Source organism: Oenanthe melanoleuca, chromosome 14 (genome assembly GCF_029582105.1).
Source record: "Oenanthe melanoleuca isolate GR-GAL-2019-014 chromosome 14, OMel1.0, whole genome shotgun sequence".
Classification (NCBI taxonomy): domain Eukaryota; kingdom Metazoa; phylum Chordata; class Aves; order Passeriformes; family Muscicapidae; genus Oenanthe; species Oenanthe melanoleuca.
This window is the reverse complement of record NC_079348.1, coordinates 15908374-15932693: the sequence shown is the minus strand read 5'-3', so window position 1 is coordinate 15932693 and position 24320 is coordinate 15908374. Positions and strand designations below refer to the sequence as shown.

General features: G+C 40.5%; 1 protein-coding gene across 3 annotated transcripts in view; it reads right to left on the bottom strand.

Moving 5' to 3' along the window:
* The window catches only part of CRAMP1 (cramped chromatin regulator homolog 1), a 46467-nt gene extending 24307 nt beyond the window's left edge, over positions 1-22160 (bottom strand). For 2 of the 3 annotated variants that reach the window (XM_056503299.1, XM_056503302.1), the window contains exons 1-6: positions 22063-22160; positions 21229-21578; positions 12053-12246; positions 10477-10630; positions 8140-8223; positions 5593-5641 (exon numbers count right to left, since the gene is read on the bottom strand). In XM_056503299.1, coding sequence (XP_056359274.1) covers positions 5593-5641; positions 8140-8223; positions 10477-10630; positions 12053-12246; positions 21229-21578; positions 22063-22103 — 872 coding nt within the window. In that variant the 5' untranslated portion in view covers positions 22104-22160. The remainder of the gene's footprint in view (positions 1-5592; positions 5642-8139; positions 8224-10476; positions 10631-12052; positions 12247-21228; positions 21579-22062) is intronic. The other variant, XM_056503301.1, reaches the window with a different exon arrangement.
* Between the last annotated feature and the right edge of the window lie 2160 nt (positions 22161-24320).

Below are 24320 nucleotides of genomic sequence, written 5' to 3'. Positions count from 1 at the left end.
ACTATCTAATACTTGAAGCATTAAGGATCAGCTGGCATAGAAGCAGCAGGATTGAACAGAAGTCCTTGCAGTAAAACAAAATAAATTAGAGAATATTCCTATGCTGTAGTAAAACATGCAGGAAGAGCAGCTGTCTACAGCACTACAGAGGAAAATTTGCAAAAGGGCAGAAGAAGTGAAGGCAGACCTGAGAAAATGGAGCTGATGGGGTGAGCAACTCAAAAGTTTCAGTTACTGCACTGTAAGCTTCTATAGATTTGGAATATGCCTGGGCCGGAAGGACAGATTTCCTTTCAACTTAATTCTTGGAAACAAGGTTGCACCAAGTCCAACAGTGTAAAGTCTCAGTCAGTGTCTTCCAGTGTAAAGACTCTTAGAGAGAGACACAGAAACCCTTGTGAACATCTAATCAAAAAGTTATGGTAAGGACGAAAGGTAAAACCTTGTGAGCACCTCAGCCTTAATATGAAACTCCATATCCTCTTGAATTTATCCTAATATTAAAGTGTAGATATCATTTTATCAGAAAATCAGCATTTTGTACAATGATCCTCTTCCCTATTTGTAATCTGTTTTAATACAGTAAATTCTTTTGACTGCTTGTGCAAGCTGAGACTCTCCTCCTTGATTTTAGCTAATGCGATTTTTTATTATCAAATGTGCCCTTGAAGCATGTGAGTAAAGAGTCAGAAATAGCACTACTATTATTATTATTATCATCATAATTATTACATTGACAATACAACAGTACGACAGGGTTTGGGGAGAGAAGTACATTTTTCCATATTAATTGATATGACTATATAAACAAATCAAGTTTTGTGGAAATTATTTCATCATATGAATGTTGAAGGTGACTGAAAAAAGAGCCTGGCTGCTCAGAAGGCCCAGAAGGTTTGATCTGCCTAAAACAGCTAAGCTAAATGATCTAAGAAAAAGAAGAAAGAAGAAAAATGCTGTTGTTAATTTTTCATGTTTCCTATGTCTGTTCAAGAGCCCAGCGAGTTGATTACAAAGCATTTATTGTTGAGTCAGGCTTCCTGGTAGTTGTTTGTGCTCAGTTTGTCTTGCCACCTGTGCAGGTGGACCTTGGGCTGCAGGTATCCACCATCTGTTACCACAGAGCAGCTTATAAATCAACATGGATCAGCGTCACAAACTCCTGACTACATCTCTATCCGTGCTTCACAGGGCAGAGTGAGATGAGAAAAAAACCAAAGAATCCAACTAAAATCTAAGATAAAAGCCAGAAATGAAGCGTGAAAAACAAGTAGATTATGGAAAAGATACTATTTGAAAGAAAATCCCCACCAAACAAAAAAAGGAAACACTAGGAGGAAAACGACATTGGAGGAAACCAAACAACTGCAAACCTGCTATCTATATGAAGAAGCAGGAACTACTGCCTTCCTTGAGCATGAGGGGAAATGGCACAGTTCAGAAGTCATCATGCAAAGTACACCATTCAGTAAATGAAAAAACATAGAGCACACATATATGTGACAAAATATTAAAGACTTCCTATGCAAGTTTTCACGCTGCCACTATAGCACTCTTCCAAAACTACTGTGATCAATGCTATTTTCATGGTTCCCTCACACATGCTGTAGAATATTCCAGCTCCCTACATTCAGGTGTTCTGCTTCCTCTAATTCCCTTTTCCATTAAGTACCACTAGCTTCAAGTAATCTAGGACAGAGTCTAAAGAATAACTTATTATCAAACTAATATAAAAGCAGATCTATTTAGACACTAATTTTCTAATTTAAATCCATGGCTGGGAGGCTGAACAATGACGGTTTCTACAAATTTAGGGGAAAGCACAGAAAAGGAGTCAGTCAGCAACAGAACTACTCTTAGCTTCAAAATACTTATTTTCTTCTGATACCTAGATCCTGGATGTCTCCAAATGCAGAAAAGGGTAGGTCTTAAAAACAGTCACTCTACTACTATGCATTCAGAATTATCAGTCTGACTTGACACCAAGAGCATAACTTGCCTACTTAAAATGGATTGGTTGATATATTTTTTTTTTCAGTATGAACTGCTATTTTATGATTAAGATTTTTAGAGAGTTACAGATTTCCCCTCAGCATGCCAAAGAGCTTTCCCAAGGAACTGGCAGACAGTGAAAAAATCACTCCTATGCACATAACATACATTCAGAATCTGAACCAGAGAAATTAATGCCTGTTAATGGTTTCTGTCTTTCTTACCTTGTGCTACAGAGAACCTCTCAGGCTGGGGGGTAAAACCACATACACTATCAGACACTGAAGAGTGCTCTGCTTAACTGGTGCAACTTCTTTTATTAGGTGTTTCTTGTGGTTTGTTTTTTTTTAACTTACTCAAAATTCCCACATATTTACAAAGAGATCAAGAAAATATTTGTATTCATTCATATATAGTTTTTTATTAAATATAGAATGTTGCAAAACCTAAGTTAAACAAAAATGTTCCCCTCCTAAAAATGAAACAAAAAAACAAATCTTCAGTTTATTTAAATTAGTTACTGAGCAGCTCTGCTATAGCACCATAAACCTTTTTTTCTTGTAATAAATGTGTAGTAAAACTAAAATGCTGTAATAAAAATCTTAGCACAAAGGACTGGACAGAGAGTGGTCCTGTCTTTCAGCAGCTGGAGTAGGCCAGTATTGACCTGAGTATGCTGAACTACTCAGAACAGTACAGAAACTGACAGAATAATTTTTACCTCTCCCTTGCATTTATAAATATGTAAACTCTGATATACTTTCTGCAAGATTCCTCATTTATTCAACAACTCCTCTACCACTGACTGTTGACTAGCCTCATTTGCCTGTTACTGACATTCTGAAGACAAGTACAGAGATGTGTAACACAAACAGCCTTAACTCCAACAGTCAAACAGGGATATGTCACATAGAGACTTTGCTGGTACTTAATAGAGTCAGCTGACTGGACTTGTCAGGCACTCCTTAGTATCCACAACCTGAGTAATAAGCTCAACTAGGAAGCTTTTAAGTATGATTTTCTTTTGAGTACTGCACAGGGTCATTTGTTTTTCTATACTCCATGAAATTAGCACAGAAACCAAAAATGCAAAACAAGCACTGAATTAGAGCATGTAACTCTGGGGTCTGGAGTTGTGCTGCAAATAAATTGCCAGGTAGCTCCTCACAACTCTATCCTTCCTCAACTTTTCAAACCAATTAAGAGAATTGTTTTCCTACTTAAGGAGCAGATCATCAGAATAAAGCATGTTCACATTCCCCATTTTTAATCACTTTGGATTCACTTTCTTTCATAGCTTTCCTCAGTGACAAGCCTTACAAAGTAAATTGCATTAAGAGGAGTGTCACACTTGAAAGAAACATGTTAGGAACTGGAGAAAGAACTGATTACAAATAGTAAAGAGGATCACAGAATTGTACCATCACTGAGCAAGATGGGAAGTTGAACCAACCGAGGTATATGCAACATGTTTGCTTCTAGGAGCTATGAGGCTGCCCTGCATGTGCAGGTGGTGCAGACATTCAGGTGGTAATGAAGATACAGTTTTCTCTTCTTCAGCTGATGAGGTTCACAACCAAATGGGACAAGGGATGCAGGAGAAAAAGCTAAGCAAAGATAGGTCTCCCATATGTAGACAAAAAGCCTATACAAAAGCAATTCTGAACTGGTTAATGTTATGTACACTCTAATCTTAGCATGGAAGATTAGCATTAATACTTTCAAATTCAAAGACTCCTGTCCCCTGTCCCCTTTGTTACAAGGGTGGCTTTCATGGAGTAAACACCTAGACTTCACAGAAATCACTAGCCCTCACTAACAATTAATTAGAAGAATTAAGGCCTGAATCATGCAAAGTGATAGACTTATACTACAGCTCACTAAACATCACCAGGCTCATTTGTTATGTTTTAGTTTGTTAGGATGACCCAGTATAAGAAAGGTGCTCTAATATAGCAGAGAGTGACTAAACCAACTGCTGATATGCTGAACTATAGAGATATTCAGCAAACTACAGATGAAGTTTATCACTTTAACTGATAACTCCAATTTAAGAATTTGCTTTAAGAATAATGCCGTTAAACATACTGTTTACATTTTCCTAATTGTACAAAACCCAAACCAAATGGGAATTTATCTTCTAATTTAAAACCTGACAGTTAACAGAAGAATGAACACGTGATTCAAGCATCACATTGAAGACCATCAACAGAAGCACACTGTACAAACAGCATCTCCCAGGAGAGGAAAGGTTGTTTGACTCCTAAAAAACTGATCTGGAAACTCCATTTGAGAACACGAGAAAGGTACAACACCAAGTACCCATATTATGCAAGGTGAAGTCTAAAGACTGCAGTTGCTGAGGGGGCAAACTCCTGCTCCTTTCTTCAGTCAAGTTTACTTCATCAAGTTTGTTCACTGTTTGCTACAGTGAACACCCAAAAAGAAAGAATGCAAAAAGACCTGTAACAGACAGAAAATAACGATTTTTCAAATAACTTTCAGGGATTCAGGACACATCAATGCCTCCTAAGTAATCACATGCCTTGTCCTTTGAAAGAGATTTCACTTTAAAACAAATTCTAAAAGCTGAACTACTTTGTAAAAATTTATGCACAAATACATCAGGTATGCCTCATTTTTAACAATTCACAAGTTCTAACCCCTTCTGCATTCCAGAAGTACATCAACTCATAGACTGCACTCTCAAATCCCACAATACTCTCTCGAATTGAAAGGGAACATTTGTTCTTAACGTCAAGGACATGCAAAAGTCACTGGAGGACTGAGGCCTCCAGTGTGCTGAAGGGTCATTTCAGGTTTGAAAGTCAGGACTTGTGAACCCTGCTGAGGCAGAATCGTTTGGAGATGAACACTCACTGTAAGAAGGACATTAAGGGGCTGGACTGCGCAGAGATGGGAACAGAGCTGGGGAAGGGTCTGATGGGAGCAAGTGAGAGAGTTTGGGAGGCTAAGCCTGGAGAAAAGGAGGCTCAGACAGGAGCCTTTGACTCTGCACAACTCCCTTACAGGAGGGGGCAGCCAGGGGGGCTTTGGGCTCTGCTCCCAGGAAGCAATGAACAGGAGAGGAAACAGCCTCAAGTTACGCCAGGGGAGGTTTAGATGGGATATTTGGAAAAATTCTGCACTGAAAGAGTGGTCAGGCAGTGGAACAGGCTGCCCAGGGCAGCGGTGGAGTGACCATCCCTGAAGAAATTTAAAAGATGTATGGATGTGGCACTCAGAGACAGGAGTTAGAGGTGGCAGGATTGTGGTAATAGTTGGACTTGATATTGGATTCCAATCTAAATAATTCTATGATTTTCCTGAGTGAATCCACATGGTTAAGTACTGTAGCTTCTGCAAAGAATTCTCATTTAATTATTTTATTAAACTTAACCCATCATTTCTTATTATTAACAATTAATGGCTTCATGGAAAAGGAGAGATATATCCTAATACAAAACAGACTAAGAATGGAAAATATCAAACTTCAGCTCTTGAAAATTAAGAAACGCCCCAAACTTTGGATGATCAATGCAACAGTCAAGTTGCTGAACAATGCAGTTTTATGAGTTTCAGGAGTAAGTTCTTACTTACCCAGCTTGAATGAGCTCATTGAGTTTAGCTGCGTTCTTGTCATCCATACCTTTTCAGTAAATGAGATAACACAGTGAATTAGGATATACACTGTTAAACCTGTGGCATTCTTTGTGTCCTGTTGGGTTTTCAAAGCTCTTACATTTTATTATCACATAGGATTAACATGATAAATGTGCTGTAACATAGGTCTTCTGGAAAGTTTGTAATTTCATAACATGCAAGCTTTACATGATCCTTGTCACAAAAATTACTTTTTACACATGGATTAAATGAGCACAGTTTAGGTACGACAGCCATCTTTGAACACTGGGCTTTAATCTGACACTGCAGTATTAAAAAGTAAAGCTACTTCCTGCTCAATCTCTGTTGCAAAGGCAGCAAGGCAGACCCTATAGTGTCTGCTTGTAGTACTTAACACAACAAAAAAGTAAATAAAAATAATAAAATGCATGCGCAACCCTCACTTTTTTGTATGCCTTATAAAGCATATTTTTAAACAGACATTTTGGTAACTTGATTTATATGACAATTAGGCCTAGATCTATTTACTGAACAATTAACCTCCCTCTGGCAATGCTAAAAGTATTTCTGGAGTGCTTTTGTGTCTCAATAGCTCTCAGTGAGTCTCCTCCATTTCTGTGACTGTGAATACTGCAAGAGAAAAGAAAAAGTGGGGGGGGGAGGTGGGAAGGAAGAAACTGCTTTCCACAGCTACAGAGTAGACCTGCCATAAATGCATATAGAACCTTGCATCTTGAGTACATTTGGTCTTGGAGACAAGAATTTTCCAAGTGACAGTGAGTGAAGTATGTAACTAAGTCCCAAAGTTCAAAAAAGACAGAAGCACAGAGGCTGCAGGCATTGCCATGGTGACCACGTGAAATCTTACTCCCAGTCACAGCAAGAAAGGTCTGCTTGTAAAACAAGATGTGGGTACAGGAAGAAACACTAACACTGATTTCTGCTGACAGTGCAATGTGCCCTGCTCCTGCACCTGCTTTGTCATCAAACAGCTCAAAATTGCTTCTCCAAGCGAAGCATGGCTTCTCCAATTAACACACTGGAGATCTTTAAACAAACAGAATAAAGTCAGTATGAAAACTCACAACAGTCTTGTTCATTACATGTTATGATACCAATCCCAGGTAAAGGAATAACAGAGCAAAAAACCCTTCTGAAAATCCCATGATCCTTTTAGGAACTGTACATGTTCACTCATGAATGCTTTTGTGTCCATTTCACTTTACAACTAGTATGACTTCACAAAGAAGTGAACGGTATTTTGATGGTTTTCCATGTCTCACAAATTAAAAACAGCAGCTAGAAGATGCACTATATGTAACACTGACTGTACAAAAAGCCTGGTGACAAATGAAAAAAACATGGATAAAAAGGTGTATGCACATGGACTGGCACATACAGGGCATGCTCCACTTGGCCCACTCAAGCTAGTAATGTCAGAGCTCTCTCTGGTCTGGAAGCCATGAAAACCATAGGAACCATGTCCTGAGGCTCATCCCCCCAGCGTGGACAGGTAGGGATCCTCTATTCTACTCAGGTGAGATTCTACCTGCAGCTCTGGGGGTCCCAGCATATGAAGTACTTAAAGAAGGCTTAAGAGAAAGACAAGGACAGACTTTTCAGCAAGGCCTGGAGGGACACAACAAGGGCTGGTTTTAAACCACAGGAGGGGAGATTTAAACTACATATAATGAAAATACTTTTTATTACAAGTGTGGGGAGGCCCAGGCACAGGTTGCCCAAAGCAGCTGTTGCTGCCCCATCCCTGGAAATGCTCACGGCCAGGTTGGATGGGTGTTCAAGCAACCTGGGATAGTGGAAGGTGCCCCTGCCCACAGTAGGGGGTTGGGACAAGATGGTCTTTAAGGTCCCTTCCAATCCAAACCATTCTGCAGCTCTGTGAGCCTAAGCTCAGGTATGTTGCCAATGCAATTAATCAACCGCCAGCAAACAGCAGAGCATTGTTATGGCACATACTCCTCTACCTCCACTCATCGATATGGGCAAAACCGGACTCTGGGACTGACAAAGTCAGAACCCATCTTGCTTAGCCAGTAAAGGTATTTTCCAATTATGATTTGTGCCTTTTCATCTTCAGGGTACAGTGAGCCAACATTTAGGAAAAAAAAAACTTAGAACACTTAGAGAACTCAGATTTAGACTGCATAGACACACACAGTTCTGGGTGCAAATCGTATCATTTACACACTTAATTGCTTAGGTTTCAATAGTAACAGAATAGGTCATCTAAGCTTTGTGTTAAGCTTTGTTTCCTATCACCTGTGGGCAATACGTGCACTGCATTCTGCAGGCAGATAAAACTTAAAAATCTATCAAAGTAGACTAATGCAACACATTAAGAAGGTCTGCAAAAATAAAAATACATTTAATTATGAATTAACACCACAGATTACAGTAATAGTCAAGAACACAAAAGTGGAACTGAACTAGACACTGCCAACCTCAAGGGTAGCAACTTCTGATTCTATAATATAAAAACAACCTGAAGCCATTCATACTCACATCCCCCGATCTTTTTCCTTAGTTCCCCATAGCAGATTAAGCCATACAGTTCCAGGGAAGACTTTTTCAGCCCTTGAGAAAACACTAGAAAGCAGAAAAGGTGTCAGTGAGATGAGGTTGCAGATCACGCACAACTACATTGCAGATACTCATTTCAACACTAAATAGGAGATGATTTGTGTTTTCAGTGATGAGAAATCAGATCAAAGGCAAAATTAAGTTCTGGCTCAAGAAACATTATAATGGGATTGGTTCTCCAACTTCCTTTTCATGGCATTTTTTAAATTACAGGAAAACAACGTAACTTTCATGGAATTTAAACAAATATGCAACTGCTCAATATGCAAAATAAAGCTAATTAATAATAAAGCTAGGTTTAGTATCAACTGTTCACAAATTCTAAGAGAGATGCCCAGATGCTCCCAAGCAAATGCATACAGAACTCTCTTACATGAAAATTCAGAGGAAGGTCTGGATTTTCCAGAAGACAGAGAACATTTTGTGTGCACACAAACACACCCTAAGAGATTTGACATAAATTCGAAATTTTAAATTTTTACACAAAATTTTGCTGACATTTTACTCATTTGCAATGGTATTTTTTGTCCTTTCTCTTCTAACACACAAGATGCAGACATTTCAGCTAATAGATCAAAAGATGTATGATAGCAAGGACAGTCTTGTGGTTTACTAATCAAGTGAAAATATTTATTCTAGTCTATTCATCAAAACTTTAGCTCTCTTTGATCTCAAAATCCAAGCACACATATTTCTACCAATGCTAAATCTAACCAAACTACCTCACTGATTGTTAAATTCTTTCAGACACTGAGATTCTAGACCCCACAGATACAGATATCTAACTTTTAGTTATCCAAAAAACTCATTAAATTCTTCCATGACATCTTTTTATTTGAAAAATTCTTCTAAACTGTGTTTGCTGCAATGCTGGCATTTAAATAAAATACTAATGGCTTAATCTTTAAGTGTTGCCTTGTTTGGAAAAAGGAACTCACAGATACATCTTGTGCCAGGCAGTTTAGATACTCGAGTCCTCCTTTAGGTAACCTAAGCTCAGGAACACAAAAGTTCATAAACTACATTCTCATTGGTGCCATGGTCTACTTGACCATGGTGGTCACAGGTTGGATTCGATGATCTCAAAGGTCTTTCCCATCCTATTTGATTCTGTGACAAAGAGATTGTACTGTATACTAGCTTTGCATTCCTTTAACTTCTTTCCAAATCCATTTCTCTCTGATGAGTTATTCTTAACTTGAGAGTCTCTGGACACAAACTGTAGATAAATTTACTATCCAAATTTTTGCTGATACTTAGGAGTTGTTCAAAGACAAAAAAATTTAACCACAACTGCATCTTAGATTACACCACCAGAAAACTCTGAATCAACAAGCTAATGGGAGAACTGACATTTTTGATACCTCAAAGTCAGAAGAACTGAATCCTAGTAAAATCTGGTTACCCTGAAATACATTTCTTTAGCCTGTTATTCAGATTAGGCCACCCACAAAATATTTTGAATCCTCTCTGCCCATTCATAAGTAGTATGGATTTCATAAAAATCCATTCTCAATTATCATGTTACTATTACTGTTATAAAATACCACCAGCAGTTTATCTGACTTCCAATTTTGTTTTCATTAAAGCAGTTGCAGAAGGAGGGAAGAGAATGGGAAGGGGAATACGGCACTGGGAATCCTAATTTACTGAACCCATGGCACAATTTCAAACTTCTTTGAAGTAGGAGCAAATATGTCACCATTTACACTTGTATCGGACTGTTACTTGTTTCTACCTTCCCCCAAGAATTGCAAAGTAGTGCTGGGTCAGCTTCCTCGATGGAGCCATGCCTGATTAATGTTTAGGCAGTTTTCCTTAAAGGTGTGTTCCTGAGAATAGAAAAACATTTCCTTGAACCTAGTTTTTCCCCAGTATTAACAGCAGGATTTGCATTTGCTATGGTTTGGTGAATTCACAGAATAGTAGTAATATAAATACCAGGTTTTAAAAAGTATTTTTCACAAAATATGACTCTTGGTAGGGCCACACTAACAAAAAAAGAAGTGAGACACTGTTGACTCCCTGAAGTCTCTACAGCCAGGTTGGAGACAGACACTGAATAGCCTGGTCTAGTGGAAGGTGTCCTTGCCCATGGCAGGGAATGGAATGGGACAGTCTTTAAGGTCCCTTGTAACCCAAACCATCCTGTGGTTCTACAACTCTATGTTCAGTATTTATCTTCTCAGTATTTCCTTCCTCACCTCTAAAAGGCAGGACTCCAACCCTTGCACCAAGCCCATTTTGGTGCATACTAACCATTGTCAAAGTCAATGTACTTGGAGATCTTGTGCCAGGTGCGGTAGTAGAAGTGCCGGACCTGCTCCTTGTTCTTCACCATGCTTGCTGGTTTGCCTTTCTTCTTGTATTTCAGGGCAATGTTGTTCTGGATAGCTTCAAAGTCCTTTCCATGCTGAAGAAAGAATAATCTAATTGAAATACTCAAATCCAAACTTGGATCTTGTCATAAGTCAAATAATGTGAGGGACTTTGGGGTTCTTTGTGGGAAATTGAATTTCAACAGCCACAAACAAAATTTTTGGGGATCAGAACTCAACAGTGAAAGAATGACACTGGCTTCCTTTGTTTTATATAAAATGCAATATAGATGCCAAATTAATTACTTTCCAATTTCTTTAACTGTTTCAAAATAAAAAACAGTAAGTTGCTAGTAAATTAAAAAAATCACCCAATTTTACTTACAAATGCGTTAAGCAGCAGGACTGAAAACATTGATTTTCTCCCTGAGCATTCTTTACTTTCGTCTGCTTTCCCCCATCATTTCTGACTAGAGTAAATGAAAAACGTACTATATTTACCAGCTGCACTTTTATTTACAGAACATTTCATGCTACTGTTACTTGGAATAAAAAATTTGCGTTTTGATTTGATTTTATACACATTAACTCCTGCTATCACAAAATTTTTGTATTCAGAAAAGGTTGGAACTGATTTAAATATGAAGCATGAAAACCTCTTCTGAAAGGCAGTGCCACAAAATGAATGCTAGAAGGGACTGAACAAACTGAGTCTGAGATCCACCTTAAAACAAATTTTTAAAATTTTTCCTCACTATTCAAAAAAAGTCAGTGAAGTGCCTTAAAAATTACTTGATTCCCAGGAATATTACTGCAATTCAGAGGAGTAAAAAAAAAAAAGAAAATACTGTTTAAGTGCTCATTTTTGTCCACAAAATATATGTATGTGATACCATGACTCTGATTAAAAAAAAAATTCAAAAATATGCAAAAGTACAAAGGAAAAAACAAGCAGTGATGGAGTTACCTTTGGCATGCATTTTCAAACCAGATATGCTATTGAAATAATCACAAGAACAGGACAAGCAGGAATCCATCATATACATCATAAGGGACAGAAGATAATATGATGTAACTTTTTCTTGCCTCTCAGCCCTAGGATTGAACTGGCTCTGGCCTCTTCATGGCCAAAGACTAAACATGATTCTCTTTAGAACAGAACAGCTTTTCTTGTTTGTTGTTATTACAGACTGAGTGTGTTGCTTTTGAAAGTTCAGATGGGGACATTATTTTTCATTCGAAACAGAACTGTAATTCAATAACTGAAATTATTAGAAACATTCATTAATAAAACTCAGAAATCTTTCTGGTATATTTAAAGAAAAAAACAAAGAAACTTGACACTTTTGACACGTGCCTTTGACTGACAGCTGTTTTACCACCCTGTGTATGGCCCCACAAATGTTAATCTGTAAGTGGCCTTCTGCTCCTGCCAATCTCACCCTAATCAACCTTCTTTAAGAATATCCAGACTGTGACTAAAGCCATCCAAGTCTGTTATTTTCTTCCACATGTACCTCATACAGTCCCTCAAAGAAAGTATTCTTGTCCTCCGTGCTCCATGACTCCCACTGCCGTCGGACCTTCTTCCCTTCTTCCTTCTCTCCTGCCGAGGAGCCCGGATTCCTTGCTGCTGACTTGGAATTCCCAGCAGAATTGCTGGGAGGAATTCCTGATGTGCCACCAGGTGCATTCCCTCCATTATCTGCTGCTGTAAAAACCATGACCAGAGTGAATATTGAACCAACAGGAGGATTCATGGATAGAGATAAGAGAGTAACTCAGAATTTTCTCCTTTTTCACTTGAAATACAATGGGCAAATAACAAGATTTGTTTAATAAGAATAAAATCTCAAAGCGCAAAAAACTGGAGGAAGATTTCAATGGCTTAATTTTGTATTTCTAGAAGCAATACAGATAAGCAGGAATGTACCACTGCAGCCTCTATCAGATAACCCTCTCTGATGCTTATATGCTGGTGAGCTCTGCAGTCACTGCCCTGAAGCCACAGGGAACTCCTGAACAGTACTGAACAGGAAGCTGACCACTGGACCAAAGTGATGTCCATGAGGAAAATAGGCAGAACGTCACATTCTTGTCTTTGGTCTTGATCCTACTGTCTCTAGAAAAACTGTGGAAAGGGAAGGATTGAGAGATGTGGGCTTTAGTTCATCACATGACAATGGGTCAGCATTGCCATGATCTGATCCACAGTGTAGGATCCTCAGAGCACCACCTCTGACATGGAACATCTAGGCAAACTCCAGCTATCCAAAGGATGGCAAGTCTCAATCCATTCTCCCTTTCCAAATCCTGCTGTGGCTTTCAAAAAACGGCATAGAAGCGTAATCTTGATTGTCCCTTTGTCAGCTATCAGCATCCAAAGAACATGAAAAAATAGATATGAAGACTGGAAATACTAAAATGAGAATAATGCCAGATAAAACAGAGAGACTTTGCTGTTTACTCAAGTAGGGACCTGGAAAGAAAATGGGATGTAAAATCTTCAAACAAAACATCACACCTGATTTGACACCATAAATCAGACTGCTAATCCAGAAACCATGGTCAAGTCCCCAAAATGTACTCATTTTTTTCTGTAAAAATATAATCATTCCCAATAATTCATATTTTGAAAATAAATTATCTTTATTTTTTTTAATTATTTAGGATTTCACTGTCTTTATCGATGCAGACGTATACGTAATAAAACAAAAGTCTTTTAACACTAAACGTTCACTGCTCATTATAAAGAATTCTCATTACATTTTCCTTTTCTCCAGTTACTGGCCTGTATGTTTTGTGTTTTACCTCATGATATATTGGCATGCCTTAGTTTATCTGCTTATACAATTTGCTCATACATTGTACAGCTTGTACAATACAGCAGTCCCATTAGTTATAATGGGACATTATAAAAATTAGTTTCACTAATTTTTATATATATCAGCATAATTCTCTCCTTCATATTTAGGCCTAAAAAGTTCAGTTATATTTTCAAACTCAACTTCATGAAGCAGGTCTTTTTATCTGACAAAGCCAGTGTTTTATACATATACATATAGATCTCATTCAAGACCCCAGAGATCCCACTTTGATATTATTTTTTTAATTATAAGAAGAATCAGTTGTTACAGGCCCACTATGCTTTAAAGAATTTAAAGAATTGTGCGTAAATCTTAACAAGTCAGTTGCGAAAGGAACTCCTTTGGGTGACAAAATTACATTTCTCCAAATCCTAGAGAAGGTGGTTTGTTCAAGTAATGGACAATATATGAAATCAAATCTGGAAGAGAGCAAGATGTGTGAAAGCCCATTTTTCTCCTGCATACAAGAAATATTTAGTTAATATAAAATATGATATTGTGACTATTCTGGAGTTAATGTTTCTTTTATTTCTAGGGATGACTACTTGACTCTTTTGAAGAAAATTACTGTCATCATAGGGAAGCATGTAAGTCAAGACATGAAAAACCATTAGACATCTAGAAAAAAATAAACATTAGTCATCTAGAAAAAACTATAAACAACTTCTCAAATAAACAGCTTCTTTACTTCTTAAAGTCTTCCTCAGCCACTGATAAAATAATTGAAACTTAAGCTGTTTAACTCTGGCACTGTGGAGGTAAATCCTTTAAAAAAAGGAAACCACAAGAAAATAACTGAGCACTTTAACAGATGGCTGAGAAGAAACCCAACACAGACACAGAACTGACACATCTTCATTCTTCAAATGTGAGATTGGAATATCACAGTTTGCACAGTACTGAAATACAGATCTTTGGTCAAGAAGTGGAAGGTCAAACACTCAGTCCCCAAACTCAATCTCCAATCTCCTGTTGCTACCAGCTCCCAACACAAAAGACATCCTTTATCAGAAGACAGGCACAGGATTTCAGTCCAGATCAGATTCCCAATTTCTAAGAAATCCTTCAGAGGAACAACGAATGCAGGATTTGGGGGTTTCATTTGTGTGCTAGGTGGTTGGTTTTTGTTTGGGGTTTCTGGGAGCTTTTTCTTTTTTTTTTTTTTTTTAATACATACTAAAGTAAATAAAATCCTAAGTCAGCTGCCTGAAGAACAGATCTCATCAAGGATTTTCTAAAGATTGCTCAGTATGCTTGGTACACGTATAAAGTTTTCATTATTAAAAGGCATAAGAAGCTAAAGTGTCAGTGAAGATTTTATGGTCTTATTAGAATTTAAAGTTCAGTTCATTCTCAGTTGCATTTTAGTTGTAGGTAAAAGATGGACTGAAGAGTTCTACTGGACATGCTGAGGACTCCATGGATTCAACTTCTACACAGGACATGTAGCTCATAATTGATCTTTTGTTCCTTTAAGCACACTTACTATTCCACAAGACAAACTAGTCCTGGGAATTTTATCAGAATCTTTTTTGTTTTAAACTTTTTTTTTAAATTACCATCCAGACAATTGTTCTAAAGAGTACTAAAAATCTGAATATCCTGTCACCTCTACAGAGCTCTTATTTGTCATTCAATTCTTCCAGGAACAAAGGGAGTTGCTCTATCAATCCTTTGCATAAACTTTCTTACTACTGCACATGGTAATATTTATCATCGGGTTATCCCAATCCAACCTAAAGTATACTGAACCTTGGTACAGCAATGGAATGCACTGAATCCTAAAACAAAGAACTATAGACCAGTTCATAATAAAAGGAAAAACCAAAACCAGTCATACATCAATAAATCACTTTCCATAAATTTATTATCTCAGTCTTACTGTATGCAATTCTTGTTAAGTGCAGAACAGCTAACAGGCTTCCACCCCCTCACTAATGACTGACGATACTATGATTAATTCCCAGTAATGGATGATTTAAAACTTCATCAATGCATTAAAACAAGAAGCTCCCCTGAGGCCAGCTATACCATTACTGCTGCAGAATGCTGTGGAGAAGTAGGGGGCTCACTCTAATAATCTGTTGAGGTGTTTGTTCAATGTAAAATCATTTATAGAAAAGACAAGACAAAGACATGCTGGACATTCTCCCACTGTCTACTCATCTTGCATCACCCAGCCAGTGACTGGACATCCACACAATTACAGCTGTAACAATTCCTTCCCTTCGCTCCAAGTGCGCCAGTGCACTAGCACTCATGTACAAGGTACAAGGCAGTCATTTGGATATGTAAGTTCCCAGCATTCTCCCTCAGCTTGCAATACACAGTTTGCAAAGACTTCAGGTTTTTGTACTCAATATTTTAACTGTAACCCCCAACAAAATCATGGGTCAGAACACCAGTGTTCCAGAGAAAGTCACTAATTTATTTTATCCAGTGCTCTCTACCCATCTATATGTCCCATTATTAAAACTTCATTTATCTGTGACTGGCATAATATCATCTCAAACTACATTCCCATGGAAACAGCTGTCTCTGTAGTTCTAAGCAAATTATAAACACTTGCAAAGGTTTATATATAGAGATTTAAAGACTGCAGTTTCAGAATCCAACATGAAAATGACAAACAATGGAACACACGTTTAAAATACCTGAGACACCGATAGTATCGGGATTGCATTGTGGCTACAGCCACAAGCTCTTCCTTCTAGGTAGCATCTCAGAATACGCCTTTCAGTCTTCCACTGACAGCTCTTACAGGCCAGCTGATTCATATCTTCAGTGATAGATGACATACACAGAAGCTGGAATCCCTAGCGTAAATTCTCAGTACACCCTTGTATCCCAACACACGGGTTACAGGCTTAGCTCACATCATCTCAACTTCTTCAGGAATCACCAGTCACTGTAGGGGGAATATTCATTTGGGAACACCTTTATATACAGGATGGTGCATTCACACTCTCACCTGCCACAGTTCAAACGCGAAATGTTACGACTAACTCACTCCCAAAAGTACAGAATGCAAATGCCAACTTGTAACAGACAAATTTCCTGCAAGTCAACACTTCATTTTGCTAACTTTGTAACTGCAAAGGAAGTTTCTACTCTGCCTCCACAGGACACAGCATGAAGTCCTGAGAAGGGCAAACCTAGAAAAGCTTATGTGTTTTTGAATGGTTATGCCATATAGTGTTCTTGTTGTGAACATCCAAAGTTTGAAACATAGATGTACAGAATATCCTGAGTTGGAAGGGACCCACAGAGACTATGGAATCCAACTCTTACATGAATGGCCCGTACAGGAATCGAACCTGTGACACCTTGGCATTCTTACTACCATGCTCTAACCAACTCAGCAAATCTCAGGCTCAACTGCTAACTGTTCTACACAGACAATGGTAGTCTGTCTTCTCCTAACAGTTACTAGTTAGAAAATTAGAGATAGCTGAATGTGTTTAAAGCATAGACAGTTCAAATTACGAACCAGAGCCTTCTAACAAACCTATACTGAAGGCTTGCTTCTCTATGGACAGGATATGTTTAATATAAAATGTATCAAAGGCAGCACTATCTGAGCTAACCAAGAAGAGCTTTAAAAAGTTCCCTGTGGTTTACTACATATTTGGTTACTCCCCCATCTCCTGTAAATCACTGTTCTCTTGCTCTTCCTGAAGAAAACACCCATAAAGCTCAGTACCCTGTGGCTGTGCAGCCTTGCAGGCAGGTACCTGTCAGAGCTCAGTACCTACTGCACAGGAGGAGAAAATTCTCCTCTTGCAGCACCGGATGAGATGCTGTGGAGTCCTGGTCCTGAGCCACTTCCAAAGGGAGGGAGGGAGAACTGACATAAATGGGGTGGCAAAGAATAAATGAAAGCATTCCAGGGTAGGATGGAAGGAGAGGTACCAAGGGCAAGTGAGATGGATAGAATTAATGAGAATGTCAGAACAAGGGACTGTGCCAGGTAGTTTTTAAACAATGGTTCATGTCCTAGAGAAATAATGCTGGAAGAATAACATCTCAAATAATGATTACAATATATTCTGCAACATACGAACTCAGGAAGATACAATAAAACACTTTGTAAGTACATACATCAGGTATTTTGGTATCTGTATCCTCTCTGCAGGACGATCAACAGTGGTTGATTTAACCCACATGCTACCAAACATGAAACTCTGGCAAGCTGAAACAAAGTACATTGCTTTTTAGCCAGTTCTATACCATGCCAAAAGATGGAACACTTTAATTCAACTAAGCTTTCAGCTGAGTAAGTCCTTTTTCAAAAAAGAACTGCTTATTACAGCAAAACAAATCCAAATACTTGTTTGAGCTATTCTACACATCTTAGGAATAAATCCAAAGGAACGGCATAAAAGAAATCTTCAAGCTTCAGCTCATCATTAAGCTAGTCCTCCTGACTCCATTCTGCATTCAGAAAACGGAAAAAAACACAGAAAGGGCAATACTCTACTCTAGTTCAAGCTACATCTACAGCACATGATGGCAATGTGTTCCACACTGCCATTTACCCACATCATCACAACATACCCACACATATATATTCCATCCATTCTGGTTTCATGGACCAAAGCCCTAAAATACACCTTAACACCTGTGCTCAGCAATCATGTGGTATATTGGTGTTTGAGAAGCAAACTCTCAGAAATCCCTCTTTTTCAGAAACCTTAACTTGGTCTGCTTCTCCTCCCTCAACAAGCCTCCCTGCATTGGAACTCCCACAATCAACTGTCTCAACATCACTAGTCCTTCAAGTTCCTGCTAGTTTCATGCAAGTTACTTGAAGACTTCCTTTCAAGCCTTCATGCCTCACAAGTCCTGCCTCAGGTGAGGTGTAGACTACGACCTTGAAAATACAATTAAAAGGTGATGAACAGCTGAAAAGAGTATGATAATAATTAAAAAAAAAATATGCAGAAATTTAGATACTTGTGCAGTAAATTTGATAAACCTTCCCACAATTTCAAATGGATTAGCTACTGAAGTGAAATAGTTTCCAAATTTCATTTTACTGTACTACTTCCTATGCAATTTTTGCCCTAAACTCAAAAGTGCTCCTCACTACACAAAAAGCAGAGACAGGTTTCAAAGGTTCAATTGAAGAGTACTTCAGGGCAATCTGACTATTAGCAACATGTTTACACACTCCACAAGGCAGAACCTGGGAATTATTATGAGCAAGCTACCCTGAACCACAGTAAGATAAAATTGAAAAGTCAGCAGCTGCCGAGTAGGCACACTCTTTTTAGTTTACAGCTAAGTTTGTCAATAATTTGTCTGCTACAAGTGAGGACCCTAAAAGAATGAATGCCAAAAGTAAAAATGAATTTGCAACATACAGGGAAAAAAAATACTATTTTCAAAACTTTTCTCAAGGCAAACCAGTATCTGCTGAGTAACTATAATTTGAAAGAAAGTGCATTGATCACACTTCTTAAAAATTGGCAAGTGAGAGTTTTCCCTTCAGAATACAGAAGTTCTAGAATTAGAATCACTTTAAAAAATGTTAAAAGTTACACAGCATTATTGAATGCCTATGATGAAAACAAGTTTCTGGTTTCACTGAACCAAGCATAGGCATGGTCTGGTCACTCCAGTTGACCACTGTCAGAGTTACTTGTGCAGCCATCACCTTGACTTTGGCATAATCCAAAAGCTTCCAGGTTCAGAGCTGATGCACTCCAGCTTTTCATAATTTTTATACTTACAGAGGGAGGAGAAAGTTAGTGGGACAGCTAATGAAAGAATTTAAGTCCACTCATTCCCTATCAGAAGCTGGGTCTCTGAGACACTTTGGTCAGAACACAGAGCACTATGACCTGTGAACACAATGCATTTCACTAGGGAGAATTTAGACAAGCCTAGAAAACCTCTTATTATGCATCTCTGACCATAAAGAGCTCAAATTAGAAAGAAGCCTGCTTCATGGCTCTGTTCTCCAGAATCTGGCAATTATTATCTCAACCATATCAGAGAATTCAATCAATTGGACACATTCATACCAAATCTGGCCAGGCAGAGCTGTGGCTTGTCTCAAAATTGAAAAAGTGAAAGCAGAGTCATAATTCTACCACTGTCACTCCTGATGAATTTAAGGAGTTCTCCCAAACCTGACAATATAGTACAGTGATTGCAAACACTATCCATGACTGGTTACTGAGATAATATTTTCTGTTCTGCATGTAATTTTCTCCTGTTTGTTTTGGAATTTGATTTGCAAAAGTGAAAGAATTTTTTTTCCTATTGTGCTGATATTCCTAGTTAAAAAAAATTCTGCTATTCTAGAATTGGAAATAAATGTTCATGTACAAATATGAATATACACTTGCACAAACACATGTATTTGTTCACACATGTATGCACTTCCAAATCTATCGAATAATTTCAAATGGACGTATTCAACTTGTGAATCACAGACAAGACATATTTCAAAGAAACACCTCCTCATGTCTAATAACTATTTACACTCCTGGAATTAATTATATGTAGCCAAACACTCCTGGGTATTCCATTTGTTTGTTTATTTGGTTTCACACAAGTGGAAGAAAAATTATGTAGGCCTTTCTGTTCTGTCCTGTACTACCACATAGAGCTTTCATTTAACATTCAAGAGATTAAAGAGGACTTACTAAGGTATTTAAAAATACTTTAGTCAATTATACCAAATGTCAAGCAACTGAGTTCAAGAACATTTTTCTGATATAACAATAACTAAAATATCCCAATTTGCACTGCTTTATTACTGCAACACAAAACTCATAACTGCAATGTTTATTTAATACCCAGCACGTGCACACCCCTGAGATGTACAAGAGTGAGGTAACCGCCAAGACACATTCATGCTACATGGAATTATAGTTCCATTTAGCAGACAAGAGTAAATTTCATTATTTTGAATGCTGATGCAATCTTTGAGTGCTGTTTTTCTCAAAAACTAACAGAAAATAACACTTGAGTACTTTAGCACATTATATCCAAAATTAGGCTCAAGTACAGCTCAACTGCAGTGCTAAAATATCATCTAGTCACTGCAGAGCACACACAAGAGCACCAAAATATTCAAATATCCCTGCTGCCTTCCAGCTATTCAGTTAGAAACAGCTCCCAAAAAAATCAAATTCTTGTCTCCAATGCTAAGTGAAAAAAGAGGTGTGTGCATCTGTACCTACAGACTTTCAGATGTATGCAAACTAACCTTAATAAAAACTCAAATCACATAGATGCCCAAACTGTTTTGAAATTGTGAAACAAGACTCCCAGTACCTTAGAAATAAATATGTCAATATGTGTACTTCATTGCTGTTTCCAGAATAGTTATTTGAACAATAGAAATAATTGGGGGAAATCACTATGTCTTGTGGATGGATTTTTTCCCTATGCTAAGTAGCATCCAGTGAATATTTTGTTACTATCTAAGTACATAATTCAAGCGCAGCCACCTGATTACACAGCTAGTTAAGAGACTGATTTCCTAATCAAAATACAGGAATTTCCCAAAACTAAAGAGAGATGAAATAAAGACATTAAAGATTTGCTTCAATAACATATAATTTTTCTTCTTCCACATAAATATCCAGACCTCCCCCATTTCTAGAATTGCAGACAGGATAGTGGGCAAAAGGGAAGCTGAAGCCTTGGGACACAGATTTCAGCCAGGAGAAACAAGCCCCAAAACACCTTCCCAAAACCAAACAAAAGATGGCATCTACAGAAAAATAATGACAACCCACAGCCCCACACATGCCTCCCCTTTGCCATCCCCCTTGCCTGCATGTTTTTAGGGTGTCAAAACACAGTACCTTTGCCTTTCCCGGCAGCGCTGCTGCCAACCGAGGAGGATGCCTGGGAATCCTTCTTCAGTCTCTTGCTCTGAGGTCTGACGCTGGACCTGAGAAAATGATGCTGGTCCTGGCTCTGGGAGGGCTGGAGAGAGGCAGGGGCCGATGACAAGTTTGGGTTCGGTGGGGGGCTGCTAGTAGTGTTGTTGTTAATGATCTTCTCTTCTTTCTTTGTGCTGCTGCTGCCTGGAGCTGCCTCTCCTCCTCCTCCTGCCCCTTCTTCTTCCAGGGACTCCTCATCTCCTCCTGCTCTCTTGCCCAGCTTTTTCACCCCTTCCTCCCCGCTGCTCTCTCCCAGTTTCACTGTCATCCTGCGCGGGAGGAGAGGGAGAAAAGAGGGGGGCACACAGTCAGGCCAGGGAGCCCCCCGGGGAGGCAGAGAAACCCCTGGGCTGAGAGAGGAGAAGTTTAGCTGCAGAAATTCCTCTCAACATGGCCGCCGTTGTTTGTTACTAAATCCCCTTTCGTTTGCTGTCCCGACCCAACAACCTGTGCCGAGGGCGGGAGAAGGAAAGCCCCGCCACAACCTCCCCAAACCGGCCCAAACGGCAGCCAGGGCCCCCCGGTAGTCCCCCGTCTCCGTCTCGAAGGGCTCCGGGCCGCCTTTGGCCGAGAAATCGCCCGGCCAAACTCGGGCGTGTGGCAGCGCTCGCCAGCGCCGGAGGAGCGGCAGTCGCTCAGCCGGCGCAGCAGAAGGGAGCGGGGAAGTGCTGCTTCCCCATCCCAATCCCATTCCATTCCATCCCACCCCTCCGCGGCTCCCGGGCCCGGGCTCGGGCTCCCCTCTCTCCTCACCGCAGAGCCGCGGCCCGGTCCGCCGCGGGGGGGGGATTCATGCTCCTGGATGCGGCGGCGGCTTCTCCTCCTCTGTGTGTGTGTGTCTGGGGCTGGGACTGGCCGAGGCTCCCGAGGTTCCTGCTCCCCTCCGCCCCCACCCCGCACCTCCCCGCGCTCCTTCCCGCCGGGCAGCCCCGACCCCGCCACCCCCGCCGACGGCAGCACCGTGGGCCGGGTCTGTTCTGTCACTGGCAACGGGCAGGGACCGGCTTTCCAGGCCCGCACCCCTGCCCGCCGTCTCTGCTGGGAGAGAATTAATGTCACCCCTTCTTCCTTTTTTTTTTTTTTCTTTTCTTTTTTTTTTTTTTTTTTTTTTTTTAATTTGGAGGGCAATAAACTTTGGAGGCACCTACAGCGGCTGTGTGCACCCTTGTTTCATTGCTTCTGGCCATGCAGAGACCCTTGCAAGCAGGGCATGCCTGAACCCTTGTATGCCAAGGGAGCATCCCTGAGCTTCTGAAGGCATCTGCCAACTTTCAGACCTGCCATTGGGACCAGTTGCTGGGATGACCACTTCCTGTGCTGACTTCACAAATCCTCTCAATTCTGAAGGCTTTTTTCACACACTTGGAACAAAATTACAGATATAGACACAAGCTTAAGGCATCAAATCATATTATCCGTTAAAACCCAACAAGTGTTTTAGTATTTCTTAAGGAGTATAAAAATATTACTGACAGCATGTCTAAAAGAAGTCAACTTCCAAGGGAGAACCAGTTATAACATCCAGCAAGGAGCAGCACTTGGGATGCAGCTGCCTTGACACCATGGCAGGAGCCACTATCCAACTTCCATCTAGGGAAATGAGGAGGAAATTCTGAATATCACAAACATTGGACTGACTATAGATTAGGCTGAAACCAGGATAATGAGGTTCAAATTAACGAAGATGCATCAACATGGCATACAAACTCATGAAGTTACTACTTACGGGTTTTATTCCTACTATTAAAATTTTGTTTTTCCGTCTAATTTTCAGCTAAACCACTGAACCCATCCAGACTTGTGTCAGGCAACGTTTCACTCTTTGAAAATGCTCAATAAACTGATCTGAACTGTGGATCTAAACTCACACTTGACATTTGGTTATTTATTCACCTGACAGGTCCCTAGTTACAGACTGGTTCTTCACACACCAAAACCTACAGTTTCTATTTATTTTGAGGACAAAAATCTTCCAATTCTGACAGTGTGTGCTCAAAAACTTCACACAAGGCAAGGCTTAAATAATTTCAAGCTTGGTTTTATTACTGCAAATTAAACGATGCACCCACCCACTGGCCTCCCCTAACAATTACTGGGGGGAAAACAAAGACACACTCCTTCTGGGGACAGCTCCTTCTGGACCCGAGTAGCACACCCCAGGATCTGCCCCACTTCTCAACTACTAGCTCTTTCCAGCATTCTGCCTAAGCACTACATGCACTTTTCCCCTTATAGCTGCTTTCTCCTTTTGTTTTCACCTTGTTTCTCCTTTCCCTTTTTGTCCTAAAGTGAAAGTTTTCTCAGTCTCGCTGCTTTGGTCATCTACACCCTCGTGGCCATCCCTCCGCTGCCTCCCGGAAGAGCCGCAGAAACGCGTTCCCCAAGAGCGGCCCGGGCGAGAGAGCGGGGCTGGGCCGGTCTCCCCAGGGCCAGGTGCGTCCCGCCTCGCAGGCTCCATCCCCCGCCCGTCTCACCTGCCGCATCAACGCCGTCACGTAGCCTCTGCGCTCCGGCTCGCCCGTCGGCGGCTGCCTCGCCTGCTCCTGCACCCGCTGCCCCAGGCACCCGCGGGGTACGCCCAGACCCGCCAGCTCCGGAGGCGGCCGGCGAGGAGCCCAGCGGCCCTCCCAGTTTTGCTGGCGGCGGCAGCCCCGCTCCCGGCTGTGTGGCCGACCTCTTCTCCGGGCTGCTCCGAAACCCAGCCGCGGTCCCAGGGCCGCCAGGCTCGGGGCCGTGCTGGGCTCGGGCCACCGCGGTTCCGGTTCCTCCTCGCCCTGCCCAGGCCGGGGCGGGGCCGCGGCGCGCGGGCCCAGCTGAGAGCGCCGGAGCTCCCCGCCCCCCAAACAACGCGCCCTATTGGCCGGCTGCGAGCGGCAGCGAGGCAGAGGCGGGGCCGCTGCTCTAGCGCGAGCCAAACAAAGCGCGGCGCGGGGCGGGTGACGAAAGCTCCGCGCGGAAGAAGAGGCGGCAGCGCGTGTCCGCCAGGGCCGGGGTGAAACTGTTGATTGGCT